The sequence below is a fragment of the Engraulis encrasicolus genome, chromosome 20 (assembly GCF_034702125.1).
Source record: "Engraulis encrasicolus isolate BLACKSEA-1 chromosome 20, IST_EnEncr_1.0, whole genome shotgun sequence".
Lineage (NCBI taxonomy): Eukaryota > Metazoa > Chordata > Actinopteri > Clupeiformes > Engraulidae > Engraulis > Engraulis encrasicolus.
This window is the reverse complement of record NC_085876.1, coordinates 38,591,131-38,608,630: the sequence shown is the minus strand read 5'-3', so window position 1 is coordinate 38,608,630 and position 17,500 is coordinate 38,591,131. Positions and strand designations below refer to the sequence as shown.

At 45.1% G+C, this 17,500-nt stretch overlaps 1 protein-coding gene across 1 annotated transcript in view; it reads left to right on the top strand.

Annotated features, from left to right (window-relative positions):
* trappc9 (trafficking protein particle complex subunit 9) overlaps nucleotides 1–17,500 on the top strand; it is a 356,695-nt gene that overhangs the window by 110,587 nt on the left and 228,608 nt on the right. Inside the window, exon 18 of the mRNA XM_063185055.1 lies at nucleotides 15,911–16,063. Coding sequence (XP_063041125.1) covers nucleotides 15,911–16,063 — 153 coding nt within the window. The remainder of the gene's footprint in view (nucleotides 1–15,910; nucleotides 16,064–17,500) is intronic.

Sequence of the window (17,500 nt, the reverse complement as noted above, 5' to 3'; positions counted from 1 at the left end):
TACACCTCCCCTGGAGTAAAATAATAGGCTTTTACTCTTCTCCTATACTTTCAACCGTTCTCTGGGTATGGCAGTGCAAATTTTACCTCCAAGCTAGCAGTTGACATTGAGTCCTATGAGACCAGTTAGCCGCCAGCTGGTAACTGCTAGCATGGGGGTATACTTTGCACTGCCATACCCAGAGAACGGTCGAAAGTACAGAAGAACGGTAAAACCCTATTATTTAACTCAAGGGGAGGTGTAAAATAAGCTTATTTCCAAAAATGGGACAGTATCACTTTAAAGCTGTTGGAGGCCCTGATGTGTGTATCTCTATGTGTATGTGTGGGGCATAGATAGATTTGGTCTGGTGCAACGATAACCACGTTGTAAATCCTCCTCCGAGAGTAAAGAGTAAAGGCCGTGTTGGAGATGGGTTTTTGGACAGGCACACACAGTGTCATGGTTGGCTGCACTACAGGCTGATTGAGACATGGAAGAACTTAGAAAAAATACATTCCACCCTGCAGTTTCTCTGTAACCTTTCCTATGGGTGTGTTTCGAACTGAATACCTTTACAAATACAGGGCCATAAGCAAGATTTCTATTGTGAACATGCTCTACTACGGAGTGACATCTTAACTGGGTTTTCATACAACATGACAAGACACTGTCTTGAAGACAGCATTTGCAACAGTTTTAGAATTGACTTTTCATTTTTTTTCAACAAGGTTGGTTGTCAGCTGTGGTTGTCTCAGGTCTTGCAAGACATTGTTAGAGAGAGAGCGCAGAGAACAAGATTGAACAAGAGAATGAGAGGGAAGGGGAGAGAACAAGAACATTGGAGAACAAGAGAGCGGAGGGAGAGTACGAGTGACTCTCAAGGGATACAGTAGAACTAGATAGTGTCCCTTCTTGCCCTTCTCTGGCAGCAGGGAGGCAGGCGGGGTGGTGATATTGTCACAGAAAGTTCACACGTCAAATCGCTAAGCACACACAGACACAAAAAAGGCACCAAACAAACAACTGCCGGTGGGATGGCGACTCCTCTGCGGCGGGCAACAAGTGTGCCGATCTCACTTGACTCTGCCGCATCGCATCGCATGCCTGCAAGGGTTGTCCTAGCAACCGAGTGTTGCTGCGGAGGAGAAGTGGCGAGGGGAGTGGGGGTGTTGGGGTGTGTGAAAGAATGGGGCTCTAACACCTCCCCCATCCCCACGGACACACACACGCACGCACGCTCGCACGCACACGCACACACACAACCACACAGTGTCTGAGCGACAGAGGAGATGAGATGGGCCATTTTGCACAGTGTGAGCCATGGGGACTGCAGAGAGAGAGAGAGAGAGAGAGAGAGAGAGAGAGAGAATCCTTTTTTTTCATGAGGTGACATCATAACAGTTCAAATCTAGGTGTGTTAGCAATGGAGAGAGTGAAACAGAGACGGAAATAAATAAAAAAACCAGAATGAGTATTGGTGGAAAGTGATTGTGTGTTTGTAGAGAGAGAGAGAGAAAGAGAGCACCATCAACAATTCTGCTTTCTACCAATAGATGGCAGTATCCTCCACCGGCCCCGCTCTGGTGTGTGTGCGCGCGACTGAGTGTATGTGGTGTGAGCATGTGGCTCTTAAAATAAACACAACATGGTGTCAGCTGTGTTCAACCTCCCCCTGACTCTCCGATATTTATTTTAATTCCATTTTTTTTTTTGCTCTGGATGTGTGAGAACAGAGGGGCTATTTATAGTGCGGCGTTGCCATGGCAACGTGTCTAACGTTTTGTCTTTAAAGAACGGATAATAATGCATAGATATGTTTACCTGTCGCAAACACACCCACCAGCCTCAGCGTCAGTGCCTTCAAGCCTGAACCTAACACTGTCTGCATGGTGTTGTCATGTTAGATGGTGTTGTCATGTTAGATGAGAGAGAGAGAGAGAGAGAGAGAGAGAGAGAGAGAGAGAGAGAGAGAGAGAGAGAGAGAGAGAGAGAGAGAGGAGAGAGAGAGAGAGAGAGAGAGAGAGAGAGAGAGAGAGAGAGAGAGAGAGAGAGAGAGAGAGAGAGAGAGAGAGAGAGAGAGAGAGAGAGAGAGAGAGAACCCTTAAAAAAACCTGGAATTTTCCAAATTTCTGAAATTCAGATGTTAAAGGAAAGGAAGTAAAGCACTTTTTTGTCATGGCTGCAAACTGGGGATGGTACATACAGTAGGTACATTGTATACTGCCGAGTGAGGGGACAGTGCTAGGGGCGGTTCCAGACATTTATTCTTGGGGTGGCAAAGGGGTGGCGAAGTGTATTTCAGGGGGGCATGCTCCTACACTAAGGCAAAATTATAAACGCTATACAATTGACACATACACTTATGTGATACAGTGAATCCCTTAAAGTGAAACCCTGCAACCTAAAGTTCTATGTCTGAAATTATGTCAAGCATTAAGGCTATTGGTCACAATCAGGGCTCATAATTGGGGTGGCAAATCATATTTCTTGGGGGGCAAATGCCACCCCCTGCCACCCCTTAGAACCGCCCCTGGACAGTGCTAGCTTACTTGAAGCAAGGCAGACAGCCCAAGTAATGGCCCTGTGCTGATAGGTGATCAGAAGGGGGGGGGGGGGTGCAGTTCTGTATAAGGGACCATCTTGCATACTACCTGCATGTACACTAGCAAAGTCCTCCAGGCCTTACCTTGATGATCACCTTCACCTTTTCATGAGTGCCTACCCTTTTTTAAATGGGCGGTACCCAGACAAAGAAACACTTCCGCCCCCTGGGTTATGACATGTGTCTGTGGTAGTATACCGTTTACCTAACACACCTCTCCCTATCCAGTTACTCTTTACTTGACTCCAGCATCATACATATGACATAATGGTGTCATAATAATGTCAAAATAGTCATAAACATAATGCCAATGTCATAAACGTTTTATGGTTTAAGTTGACATTGCACAGGCTGTCTTTATCATAACCAAATTTCACTTAATGACGGTCATAATATGTTTTTGACAATGACATAATGTTTATGACACATGCATGACTGCATTATGACAATGTTATGACACTGTTATGTTATACGTATGACACCGGCGTCAAGTTACCTGTTAACCCCATATCCTAACAGAGGGAGTGTGCAATGTATCCATGGCCCAAGAGAGACTTAGGGCTGACGGGCAGCGTTTAAGTGTTGCATAACAGGGAACATCTGCATCCCACAGGTGCTGTATTAGAAACGTGGAGAGTCTATGTGCTGTGCTTGCACACAGATGCACACACACACACACACACACGCTCGCTCCCTTGATGGCTCGGAGATAATGAGCATTTGTGGTTTATTATTGTAATTATTGTCTCTCTTCCTCTCTCTCTCTCTCTCTCTTCCTTGCCCCCACCTCTTGCTTACAGCGCTCTCTCTCTCTCTCTCTCTCTCTCTCTCTCTCTCTCTCTCTCTCTCTCTCTCTCTCTCTCTCTCTCTCTCTCTCTCTCTCTCTCTCTCTCAGTATTAGCAAACACTCAGAACTCAGATGGTGTGAGTCATAGTCAAAGATGAAACGGGCTGCTACGAGTAAGCTGTGTGTTTGTGTGTGTGTGCGCTTGTGCGTGTGCGAGGGAGAGAGAGACAGAGAGGGGGGTGAAACCTCACAGGAAACTCGGCATCACCTCGGTTTTGTTTAACACAGCGCAGCAAAAGCAAAAGCCGAAATGCAACAAGCAAGCACCTTCATCCTCTCTCTCCGTCGCAACAACGCCATCGCCTCATCTGTCCCTGTAGCCCCAGATATGCTGATCATAAATTATTAATGGTGGGGTTGCAGGTTAACCATTTTAAGAAAATGTACTATTATGACATCACATTGGGGGTTCCGCAGGCTCATAGGAGTCTATGTAGAACCTTAGAATCCTGGGGGAGTTCCCCCAACGTGATGTCATACCTGCAACCCCACCTTTCTTAATGGACGGGACGACTGTTAATGAAGCCAATTGGAGCCATTTTGGATTGGAGCCAATTTTGGTCCCCTAGGGGAAATTCTTTCTCTGCATTTATCCCATTTGGACTAGTGAATCACATCGAAGTACACACACTAGTCCGTAGCAGTGGGCTGCCTGCTGAGCGGCACCCGGCGAGCAGTGTGGGGGTTAGGTGCCTTGCTCAAGGGCACTTCAGCCGTGGCCCGGTTGGGCATTGAGCCGGTAACCCATGGGTTGCCAACCCAGTGCTCTAACCACTGAGCCATGACTGCCCCCATGTTGCCATGCTAATCAACATGCTTTGTCAACGAATCTACGAAACGGTCTCACCTCCCAAAACAGTAGTTCATTGTTTAAGTCTTGACATAAAAATTGATTTACTAAGCAGTGCTCAGTAGTACCATCTCATTTTCCATTAGATGTTTGTCTGTAAATATAACCCGAATTGGTAAATTGCTCCCAGGAAGACACTAAAAAGAGATAACATTTAATAGAGAAAACAGGCGTGTAACACTAGGGACTGTGTTGCATTACATGACTGTATGCCCAGTGTGCCCTCTATAATTGTGCTCCACGTAATTGGAGTATTTTGCCGTGCTGGCGGTTACTTTGTGAGTGTCTCTCTCTCTCTCTCGCTCTCTCGCTCTCTCTCTCCCCTCATGCCACCGCAGTTGTGAGTCGTCTCATGGTACGCCTTGTCGAACATTTGGAAACTAGTCGAGGAACGGGGGGGAAAGAAGGGGGAGAGAGAGAAGGTGAACAGAAATAAGGAGAGTTCACTAGGCCTGCCTCTCTCTCTCTCTCTCTCTCTCTCTCTCTCTCTCTCTCTCTCTCTCTCTCTCTCTCTCTCTCTCTCTCTCTCTCTCTCTCTCTCTCTCTCTCTCTATTCCATATTCCCCTGCTGCAATGGCCTTTGCTTCTCCAAACCTTCCTCTATTTCCACACGTCTTCTGTTGAGTCATACATTATTGAATTTATAATATTTAATATTCATTTTATTATTTAACATGTTTTACCCTATGTTGCTCTGGCTTTCTCACTTTCTGTCTTGCCACCCTTAGTTGCTCTCCCTCTCCCTCTCTCCCTCTCTCTCCCTCTCTCTCTCTCTCTCTGTGTCTGTGATTTGCTTATCATCCCTGCTTCATTTGCGCCCTCCCCACCTCCCATGTCTATCCACGGGCCCTCTTTCTAGATATGAATATTTAAGTGTGTGTGTCATTAAGACGATGTATTTTTAATGTGAGTATAGCCTACCTCTCCGCCTCCGTCTATCTGCCTCTCATCTCTCATCCCCTCCGCTCACCCCCTCGCTCCGCTTCCCTAACCTCACCTGCTTTTGGGGAATCCCAGAAGCAGAGAAAGCTAGGTCAAAGTCTCCATCCCCTCTCCAGTAATCACATAAGCAGAGACGGCACACAATGTGCTGATGTGCAAAGGTGGTAGTTTCACATGTAGGAAACATGGCATCATCAAGTAACAGCACTAATATGCTATGGTAGTTATGGAAGGGCGTCCCACTAGCATAAATGCTAACGTGTTGCGTGTTTGCTAACTTTGTTGGGAAGTTCGTTTCTATATGTAGAAGATTCTCATGGCCGTCTGTCCTCATACACTCACTGGCTCACTTTATTAGGTACACTTCGTTGGAGCCCCTTTTGCCTTCAGAACCGCCTTAAAGGGGTATGCCACTATTTTGGGGCTTAATACAGTTAAAATCGTTGGCCAGGGATTATAAAGGTGGTAAAGTGTCTTATTTTTCATGTAAGCCGTTGTCTTGCTTTAAGACAAGTTAAAAGAGGGAGCATGTCGCTAAGCTAGTGAAAGTCAATGGATAGCATGCTACAATGCTACACGGATCCATTGACTTTCACTAGCTTAGCGACATATTCCCTCTTTTAACTTGTCTTAAAGCAAGACAACGCTTAACATGAAAAATAAGACACTTTACCACCTTTATAAACCCCAGCCAATGATTTTAACTGTATTAAGCCCCAAAATAGTGGCATACCCCTTTAACTGCCTGCAACAATACTCGGGTAGGCTGTGGCATTTCAAAAATGCTTAATTAGTGTTGTGGGGCCCAAAGTGTGCCAAGTTAATATCCCTACACCATTTCACCACCAGTCTTGACCATGTCTAAATGCCTGAATGTTGACATGTCTACCACTGTGTTGACATGGCAATATGCTTACTGAATCTTGAATCTTAATGTAAAACTTGTCATCACCAAAACATGATGCTTCAAGTATGTAATTGTGAGGACAGTGGCGTTTAGCTCCTACAGAAAAAGAAGTCGAGAAATTAGATCATGCTGGTTTCACGTTTGCAGATATGTTTCAATGCAGCTATATTCTTTTATCTGAGAGTTTCCATGTAGGTGTAAACAAGAGGCCAAAACGTTTACAAAATACATTTACAAAAATATCCATATATGTCTTGTCAAAAATATCCATATATATCTTGTCAGTCTATCCCAGCATGCATCTCCACAGCCCTGAGGCCTGGCGGGTGACTAATGACAGTGGATGGTGAAGTACAGACGGTTAAGAGTTAATGAGCAAGACCAGATTTGTTTGCTTAAGCCGAAACCCCTGAGCTCTGGCTGTGTGCCTGTGTGTGTGTGTGTGTTTGTGTGTGTTTGTGTGTGTGTATGTGTGTGGCAGTGGGGGGGCAGATGTAAGGGTCAGGGGGGCGCGGGGTTCAGGTGTGGGACGGAGACCCTGTCCTCTCCATCAGTACACAGACACACACAGACACACACAGACACAAGAAAGAGAGGGAAAAGATGGACTTGGCCTTTGTCCCATTATAATCGAAAGAGCATTGTTGCTACGTGTATGTATGTGAGCCTTGTCATGTTGGGTAGGAAGAATAGATAAAAAAAAACAATTGAGTAGCTAGGTCTAATGGAGTTAGACACACACACACACACACACACACACACACACACACACACACACACAGACACACACAGACACACACAGACACACACAGACACACACAGACACACACAGACACTACCTTCTCTGACATCAACACTTATCCACCCCTCAAAACTCCTTTTACAACTGAATAGATTTCCCTCTCCAGCTTCCCAAGAGGAACCCATCCCTTTTGTATGAAATATATCCCCTTGGTACGTATATACATTAGTGGTGTGGATCGGCACTGCCCTCACGATCCGATTCAATCACGATTCGGGAGGTAGTAGATCCGATTCGATTCGATTCTATTAGATCCAATCCGATTCGATTCAATTCTACAATGCATTGCAATGCATTACATTTCTACTGAACGCAAAGCAAATGTTCAGCCATGATGAGGAAATACACAAGTAGTAAGATACTGAGCAACAATTTATTGGCTGTTTTCTGTATCAGTCTGTATCAGTCTTGCAATGTTTTGAAGTGTTTTTATTTAATTTAACATTCATTTGCTCCCGAAATATCCATGGAAGTAATTGAAACGTAAAAAAATTGCCGGATTGATTCTGGAACTTTCCGGATCTGGATCTGGATCGTCCATGCCCCGGATCGATTCGGATCGCCGAATCGATCATTGTTGACACCACTAATATACATACGGTATATGAATGTAATATACTGTATGTATGCACACACACATTTTATGGGCTTTTTGTTTGTTTATTTGATAGGACAGTGTGGACACTGTTTATTTAACAGGGCAGCCGTGGCCTAGTGGTTAGAGAGTTGGTCTTTCAATCTAGGGCTTGCCAGTTCGAATCCCCCCTCATCTCTCCCTACATCTCCATCCATGGCTGAAGTGCCCTTGAGCAAGTCACCTAACGCCACATTGCTACATGGACTGTAACCAATACCCTGAAACATAATAATTGTAAGTTGCTTTGAACAAATGAAAGCGTCAGCTAAGTGCAATGTAATGTAATGTGTGAGATGGTTACACAAAGTGAGTGGGAGAAGGGTGATGGGGGAGGATCGGGAAATTACCTCGGGGTGGAAACCGGGGTCCCTGGAGTAACAGTCAGTGCCCTAACCGTTTGAGCCCACGGCTGGGGCCACACCATGTGTATTTGTGTTGAATTGTGTTAGTTTAACTCGGCAAACTCCGAAAAAGCACCCTCCCGGGCACTGACTTAAGTAAATCCACTTTCAAGACTGGAGCACGGCCCGCCCATTCTCTCCCCTCTGTCTAAGGTTTTATTTTTCCTCCCGTTTTCTCCCTTACTCCCTTGCTTGCACTATCATTTTTCTGGTGAGAAGAAGGGCATCTGTCTAACATTTTTGTCGAAAAGCTTAAATGGAAACTGTAGAAAGAGAAATAGCTCACAGACACAGTATTGATGGTGCAGACTATTGCTTTTGCCTCCTGCACTACACTATGCAGTCTAGACCACTGCTCCCCTCTTCACGTCGTAACAAAACTCACTCAGTGTGTGTGTGTGTGTGTGTGTGTGTGTGTGTGTGTGTGTGTGTGTGTGTGTGTGTGTGTGTGTGTGTGTGTGTGTGTGTGTGTGTGTGTGTGTGTGTGTGTGTGTGTGTGTGTGTGTGTGTGTGTGTGTGTGTGTGTTTGTTTGTTTGTTTGTTTGTTTGTTTGTGTGTGTGTTTTAAGTAGAGGTGTGTGTGTGTGTGTATGTGCCTCTCGCCTCCTGCACTAAACTATGCAGTCTAGGCCACTGCTTCCCTCTTCACATTGTAACAAAACTGAGTGTGTGCGTGTGCGTGTGTGTGTAAGTAAATAAGTACTGTAAGTACAGCACGTGCCATGCCCTTCCATTCCCCATTCAATTGGCTGGATTAGATGTTCCGAACAGCATGTCCATATCACAGCCTTCTCCTTAAAACACCTGGCAGAAAGCACACTGGCCCACATCTCTCTCTCTCTATCGTTCTCTCTCTCTCTCTCTCTCTCTCTCTGGTCTCTTTCTCTCTCACTCTGTCTCTCTTTCTTTTTCTGTCTCTCTCTCTCTCTCTGTCTCTGTCGTCTCTCTCTCTCTCTCTCTCTCTCTATCTCTATCTCTCTCTCTTCCCCTCTCCCTTTCCCCCTCTCTCCCTCTCTTTGCCAATGAGCAATGCCGCTTTGTTTTTACCTAAACCACAGGTTGTTCCCATGCATACAAAACGCCCTGGAAGACGGTAATTATACTTTCTCCCCCAATCAGGTATTCTTTCACCATGGAGGGAAAACCAAGAACAAAGTATGACAAAACATGCACTGAATTAGCAAAACGTATAGGAGGGTGTTTGTCCCAATATGAAGAACTCAGCACTTTCTTTTTTGTTGCTTTCTACATGTTTTTTGCCATCTCTTCATTTCCCTTTGTGTAGTCACTGCATCATCGATCTTGTTTGTTTGCACTGCTAAAATGTGTATTGTTTTTTTTTCCAGACACCATAGTTACTGTAGACTTTGGAATATCAGGGCCTCTGACGGCTTTGGCGGGGCCCAGGACAAAGTCATCGCAAAGCCCCCCTCAATGCATACAATGTAATGAAGACCCAATTCTTGGTTCACCCTTCTTTCTTGGCCCAGGACAACTGAACCCTTTGTCCCCGCCTTTGTCCCCTCTTGCTGGGTCCCTTTAATGCTTCCCTGTGTGATGACACCTCCCTATTAGCATCGATATTCTTTACACCAAACTTTTTTTTTGTTTTCGTTCTTCGTTAGTCAGCAGTTCCATGACTCTGTTCAATCGCACCGCCATTATAGTGAATCCTGCTCGAGTTGAGAGTGGTGTTTTCCCACTAGCAGCCATTGATTACGTGATTGGCAGTCTCAGAGTCAGCAGCTTTCATTCATTCAGTGGGTAATGGAGACATATCTGCAGCTAGCAGACAATGCTCCCTATGGTTTACACACTGTAGGGCAGCGGTTCCCAAACTTTTTTCCCTGCGCACCCCCTGGTACCTTTCAATGTGGTTCGCAAATGTTTTGGTGTGCTGATGACCACTCAAGTATGGCTTCTCTGCACAAATCATTGCACCTTATGCAGTCATTTGGGTAATCTTAATTTCCAATAGACTTGATGTTGATTAATGCTGTATAAAAACACCATCCGCCATTGCTCAATTCAGCTTGCGCTCGGCTTTTCTCATTTCCAACAACTCCAGAAAATGTCATCAACATCCATGCATAACAGACAAAGAAATACCCAAAAACACAACCTCCTTGCCGGAGGTAAATATGAATTGGGGAGTGACAAAATATCACTTTAGGGGGTCTCATCGCTTTTTTGTCTTTTCATGAAATCAGAGGTGGGGCATTTTGAGACATGCAGCACTTCATATAAATTGTTTGTATTAGAGATGCACCGGATCCTGATTTTTAGGATCCTGCCGGATACCGGATCCACTGCTTAAGATCCTGCCGGATCCGGAACCGGATACCGGATCCTATGAAAGGGTTGAAACACATAGCCTACTTACATATGTGGGCCCTTTTTATTACGTTGGCTCAAACTATTTTGACTGAAAAGCCTTGGCTACCGGATCCTGGATCCTGGAACCGGATCCTGTGAAAAAACGTATTTTCCTGCCGGAACCGGATCTTGGATCCTGTACATCTCTAGTTTGTATTTTGTTTGTCACTTGACTTTGATTGTAGTGGACACGGAAAAAGCAATGTAAATCATTTGAGCGAACAACCTCAAAATATTTAAAATTCAAACGTTTACATATGGAAGCGCCGTGCAGCATCATGGTCATTTAAATCCTCGTGTCCCCGGGCTCCTGTGTTGTCCTACCATTATCTATTACCTATACGGTCAAGTGTTCCGTTATTGCTTTTCTTATCAGTAGCTTTGCAATCATAGCTCTAGCTGATAAGCCAGGTAGACGGGTACCTGTGACAACACACTTTTCTTTAAGGAAAAAAATGTTCATGCAATATTTGTTCTATCATGGCTATACAAACCATGTATGTAGAGCTGTTGTTTGCCCATTTTTGATCCTCTTCTTTGTGGGCTCATGCACATGGCCAATACTGTACGCACATGTGCATGTGTGTGTGCCTGTGTGTACACGCACATGTGCATGTGTGTGTGTATTGCAGGAGAGTAAGAGAGGAGGAGGAGGAGGAGGAGGAGGAATGGTGCCATGCCATGTGTGTTCACCTTTACTCTTTTTTTCTTATGTTCTATATGACCCTCTTCCCTCCATGCTTCAGTGCCTTTGGTTCCATGCGTACGCTGCGCTAATGGACATATCTGTGTATTCATGTATGCGTATGGGGCTGGACAAAGTGCATTTATCTTTAATGGGCCTCGATGACCACAGTGGAAAGGCAAATGGACTGCAGTCTGTGGCGCGCCGCGCAGCCCCTTAAGTTTCCTGCCTGACTCTTTGTTCACCTCCACTGTGGGTTAGCAAAGTCCACTCTTTTTATGTATTTAATCACCCACATGCGCCAGGCTGGCTCCGCTATAGCACTGTAGATCGTACTGTATATTTAATGCTGTTCTCTTTAAAATGGCAGCATGAACCATACGTAGGGCACACATTTTGTTACATTTAGGTCACGTATTAAGGTCGTTCCCCCCCTCCAAACGCGCACAGGACTGGTTTTATCCACACCATCAGCATGTTCTTTTTGCAAGTTGCTGAATGGACGTATGGTACAGTAGTTTAACTGCGGCTCAGGAATCTGAAGTAGTTCTATGAGCATTCATTTGTCAGGATGATATGCTATTTTTTGAGAAATGGAAAGCAATATCTCAGAAAAGGTGAGCAATAATACTATGTTGCAATAAGGTGCGATAGTGAGAGATAGTGACTGGTGTTGGCCAAGCACCAATGTCTAGACGACACGCTGGTGGTGTTTCACATGGGTTGAGTCAGTGGTGTGTCTGGCAGTCTGTCCGCGCCGTTCAAAGGGGGAGAGCAGGTGCGCCCACTGAGAAAGGCGGCAAAGGTCAAGCACAAGGATTTAAAAAAAAAAACTTTTTTGAGAGCAGACTACAGTAGAGTAGACGTTTCAGGGTTCTGCCTTCATCTGTGCCCCGGGACAGCATTGTGGACATTTTTAGTCATTGAGCTTGTGTTTTGTGTCTTGTTGTTTATTTTATCATATATCTAGTGTATTTTGCTGTTGTAGTTGTTTTTTTAGTCTATATTTTTAACTATGTACTTGACCTTGTAATATAATGTAGGCCTATTTGCAAATAGTGCACCCATTGTATTATTGTCACATTTTTGTATCATTATTAATTTTAATCCCTTTTTATCTTAACACCTTCCTGTCCAGGGACTACAGATGAAAATTAGCCTTAGGGCTATAATCTGGCTCAATTGTATGTTGTGCACTGTCCCTGTCAAATAAACAATAAATGAAATAAATTAAATGAAACTATATCCTTGCTTCCTGGCCTGCCTGTCTGAGCGGAGCAGAATAATGCTCAGCCCCTATTGGTACATACACACGGAGATATTCACGTTCGCTTAACGTGTTTGGGAGCATCACGAGTCCGAGAGGTTCGCGGGCTGCCTTGCAACACTGCACAGTCAGTGTCCAGGTTCTATCCGCAGGCAGCAGCCATTCATTTTCAATGGAGTCCGCTCATTGAATGCGGACGTCCGCGCAGGAAAATAGACTCGAGTTCTATTTTCAAGGAGCATTGTGGATATGTCCGGTCGGGCCGGACATGCGCCGCGCTTAAACCGCGCTTACACCGTGCTCCTGCGTGCAAGACATGATCTGCTTACATGTATTCTAACTGTTTCGGACTGATACCGGACACGTTCAGTGGACATTAAGTGGACGTCCGCGTTTGCGGTGTGTATGCACCGCCAATCAGTCGCTGGAGTTGGACACAGAAGGTGACTGTGATGAAAGGTTGAGGAAGCCTTTCTTGGACACTGGTGAATGAAAAGTTAAACAAGCATGAGGGAGGGGACGCCGAGGTTACCAAGCACATGTCCTTGATGAATATTTTAAAAAGGACTTGTGGAAAAAAGTGTTTACTTATGCTGGAGAAATGTTAAAGGGTTGGGGAAGAGAAAATAACGTCAAGGAAGAACCAAAAAGTACCTCGTTAAGGTACCCCTAAGCCAACGCACCTTGCATTGCAGATGAAACATCCAATGCACTGCTTGAAAAAGTTAAAATAGTTTTAATATAATGGCTAAATCATTGTTGATTCACTAAAACACACTGACCATAGTGCCTTGGGAACTGCATCTTCAGTTCATCCCCTTTTATCACCAAAGAGCACCTTCAGCCTTAACCTCAAGACTAACCGCACGAATAGACCAGGAACATTCCCATTGGCTGTGGTCACTGACCTCTATACATTCATTGGCTGTCGTGGCTGGTTGGCGAACCGCATCATAAAAAGTTGAAAGGATTTCAACTTCAAACTGTCGCTCTCGGCGCGCGAATCGCCTCTAGTCTCCAGAATCGCTTTTGTCGCGCGACTCAATACATAGTCAATTACTTCCGTCGCTCGCCTCGCTCTTAGCGCGGTATGTGTATTTGTGCGGTAACGCTGCAGCCATCCAAGCCTTGTTCTGCACCTTGCGTTGCTTTTCTACATGCATCATTCGAGTCCCCGCCATCTCTCTCTCTCTCTCTCTCTCTCTCTCTCTCTCTCTCTCTCTCTCTCTCTCTCTCTCTCTCTTTCTTTCTTTCTTTCTTTCTTTCTTTCTTTCTCTTTCTTTCTTTCTTTCTTTCTTTCTTTCTTTCTTTCTTTCTTTCTTTCTTTCTTTCTTTCTTTCTTTCTCTCTTTCTCTCTCTCTCTCTCTCTCTCTCTCTCTCTCTCTCTCTCTCTCTCTCTCTCTCTCTCTCTCTGTCTCTGTCTCTGTCTCTGTCTCTGTCTCTGTCTCTGTCTCTGTCTCTGTCTCTGTCTCTGTCTCTCTCTCTCTCTCTCTCTCTCTCTCTCTGCTCCCACGAGACTCTATTGCAATCACAGTGTTCTATAATCTTTTTGTGCAGTCCTTCAGGTAATGTTTGATTCATGCGGTGTGCTCCCAGTAAATGTGCTGACGTGTGAGCCAGGACCACATCCCCGCTGCTCATCACATGTCGTGTCAGGGTGTCCGCCATCATGGCAGACATGTTAGACAGTCTCCTAAGAACACCCCACCCCATGCAAGTCCCACATTCCCTGCTGCGGGCTACACACATGTCCAGGGTTGCCATATGTGACCGATTATTTTCCAGCCCAATAAATGCTCGTTTTTGATCAAAACCCGCCTGAAAGCACTAAATCTCTCCCACTTTCAACCAAATCCCACTGATTGCATGGTCCTAAATCTTCAGAAATCTTTTTTTTTTTAAAACGACAGATGGTCATCCTAAACAGCCCAATTGGGCTCCCAATCTGGCAACCCTGCCCATCTACTCTACTCCACTCCACTCCACTGCGCAGCCTGAGCCCAAACAGCCCACCAGGCAACAAGCCGTGTGCCGTCGATCCACTCTCCCTCCCACCCAGGAGGCTAATTGCTAACAAATGCTAATCTGCGGGATTAGCGGGACTCGATGCTGGGGCTCAGGGAAGCGTGTGTTCCCCCTTGGCCCTGTGGAGCTCTATGAGGCGCATGAATATGCATCGCAAGGCTGAGTGTGGAGCTCGCTCGTGAGCCTCCATCTCCTCTCCACTCTCCATCCCGAGCCGCCTGACTTTTCATTGAATTTACTCTCTTTCTCTCTCCCTCCTATTCTTTCTTTCTCTTTTCTGTCATCTTTTTTTTCTTTATCTTTGTCCCTCTCTTTGTGTATCATTTTCTGTCCCTCTCTTTTTCTTTCTCTCTGTCTCTGTCTCTCTGTCTCTCTCCCTTTCTCTCCCTTTCTCTCCCTCCCTCCTTCCTTCCCTCCCTCTGTCAATTTCTTTTTCCCTTCTTTTCCTGTCTGTTTCTGCCAATTCCTCTCATGTTTACATATGTAGGGAAATCCCCAGCTCAGCGTGTGGCTTACAGCTTTTTTGTATATGAATGAAAATGAGAGTTGAGGGGCTTTGGGGAGAAGCGCCAGCGTTAGTCTCTCGACTAAGCCTTGTGTGTCTCCAGTTTGACTTTCTGTTTCGTAACATGCCTACCGTAAATTCTCTAATATAGGCTGGGGGCTTTAGTTACTCACGCTAATCAAGGCCCAGGGGAGTATGCGAAGAACCTGACTAAATAATAATCCAGGTTAAGTTAACCCTGAGGTAGTGGTAAATCATCTAATAGAAGTGCCTGTAGTCCTCATTTTCTTATCTAAATGACACTTGTGGGCTACCTATTAGCAGTTGTACCCCTTCATGCAGATTAACTTAGCCAGGTGTATCACTCAGCCATGTTCTTGGAATACTCCCCTGGGCCTTGATTAGTAAATAAAGCCCCCAGCCTATATTAGAGCATTGACGGTATGCAAGGCAAGGCAAGACAAGTTTATTTATATAGCGCATTTCATACACAGGTGCAACTCAATGTGCTTCAGAAAGTTAACAAATGTAAAAGAAAGGAAACGGGGAAGAAAGAAGAAAATAAATTAGAGTCAAAAAACATTTAAAACATTAAGATAAAACGTATGCATGTTACGAATCCTATTTCGTATCACTAGCTGTGAAGCTATAATGACCTTTCACGTCCAATGACAAAGTGGTTGCTACACTAGAGTTGTCCAATCTCTTCATAATCTTGTTTGTTGTCACTTCATGGTCAGGTGAACAGTGTTTTTGATAAGTCAGGAGGTGTTAAAATGAATCCTCTCAGGGCACATTGACACATTCACAGCGGTGCAGTTGTCTGCATGGGGGAACAAAACGTGTAATAAAACTTGCGAACTGGCACTGGCTGCGTTAGCCAAGACGTCATAAACAAGATGTCTCTGCGACTTGTAAGAAAACTGACAAAAATTGCTTGGCGAGACTTGAACCTTCATGGAATTTCTTTAACGTTGAATTTCTTTCCTACCATGACAGACAAGTAATTTGTTGTTCGGTGAGTTTTCAAAAGTTTGCATGGTATTTTCCTTAACGTTGAATGACCTTACTGTCCCCCAACAGAGAAGCTGTTTGGCGAGTTTGTGAGTTGGGACCTCCAGGAGGCGCTGTCCCACCTGCCCTTGAAGCCCGGCCAGTCCCTCACCATCCCAGTCACCGTCAAGGTCAAACTTGACTTCTCGGGACAGGAGAACCTACTGCAGGACCTGAATGACGGTGAGTCCCCACTCTATTACCAATAATAGCTACAGACTCCATAGTATCCCTTGCATAGTTTGTTGATGTTTTTTGATCTGACAGTTTGTGTGTGGTTTAATCAATGAATGACTCCCATTACCTAGGCTACAGACTTATATTGTGGCCCTTGCATTAGCTCAGTGTTTCTCAACCTTTTTTTAGGCAAGGCACCCTTTCAATTACCGGATACCACAAAAGCTTAGAAAAGTAACACATTTGGAGACGTCACACACCCTAGGTTCGAAGTTGCAGCTTACTGGGGCAACCTAGATTTGCTTTATTGTGCGTAAATGGCAGATGAAAGACTCCACTGAGGACTGACTAAGCAATACTTTATTCATTTAGACAAATATGTGTTAAATTACATAATTTATTTATCAGCCACGTTTCCGCGGCACCCCTGAGGGGGGCCTGCGGCACCCCAGGGTGCCCTGGCACCCTGGTTGAGAAACACTGCATTAGCTTATTGATCTGACAGCTTGTATGTGGTTTTGTTATTGAATGATGGTGAGTCCCCCTATTGCTGCTAGATCTCTACTGTACAGTTATTAGCGGCAGACTTGTACAGCCTTGTGCAGTCCACTATCCACTGTATTTTCCACCAATTACACGGGCACCGGGATGCTATCAGTGGAGTCCTCATTGGATTTCCGATTGTACAGTGGAGTCCATACTGTGGACTTAAATGCCGACCGTTCACCGGAGCTAGCAGACCGGAAACTCTGTGAGAGTACAAAATGATATGAAATGGGCAGGGAGTAATAAGGTGGACAGCCTCCAATCTGTGCCCCGAGTCTGTTTCTTGATTTTTGTGTCTTGAGTTAGGTTCAGTTTTTTGTTTGGTCCTGGTACTGAGAACATCCCAGGAATGCTCTCCGGATGCTCACACACCTGCTAGGTTGCTCGACCAATCATAGCTTGTGACTCACACAGTCCTCCAAGCAAAGAGATAGTCTCCTCTGTTCTCTCTCTTACAATATTTGAAAAGAACCAGAAACCATCAGCAGGTGGCTTGTACTTTACAGGGTAGCTTGGTTGTTTTTGTATACTATTCTCTCGGGGCTTGCCTTGCTCATATGTTGCAGGGCCTCGCCTTGAAGGTTATGCCTGAGTGAGCAGACTCTGCTCCAAACAATTAGCCTTCCTCACCGCTACATCGCTTGCAACCTCTTGTAAACAAGTAGCGCTAAGCTTTCCCTTCCTCTTCCTCCCTCTACTCTATTTTTAATTAGCCGCATGCTAACCAGCGACCCTATTTAAAAAGAGATAAGGCAGCGCTAGCCCCCGAATCACAGCCTTTAAATGCCTCCCCATTATTGCTCATAAGGGTTGGCGGTCGGTGGGTGGGTGGGTAGGTAGTGGGGCAAGGAGTGGGGTAGAGGAATAGCTTAGGCGGATACTAAAAGGTTATGGGTT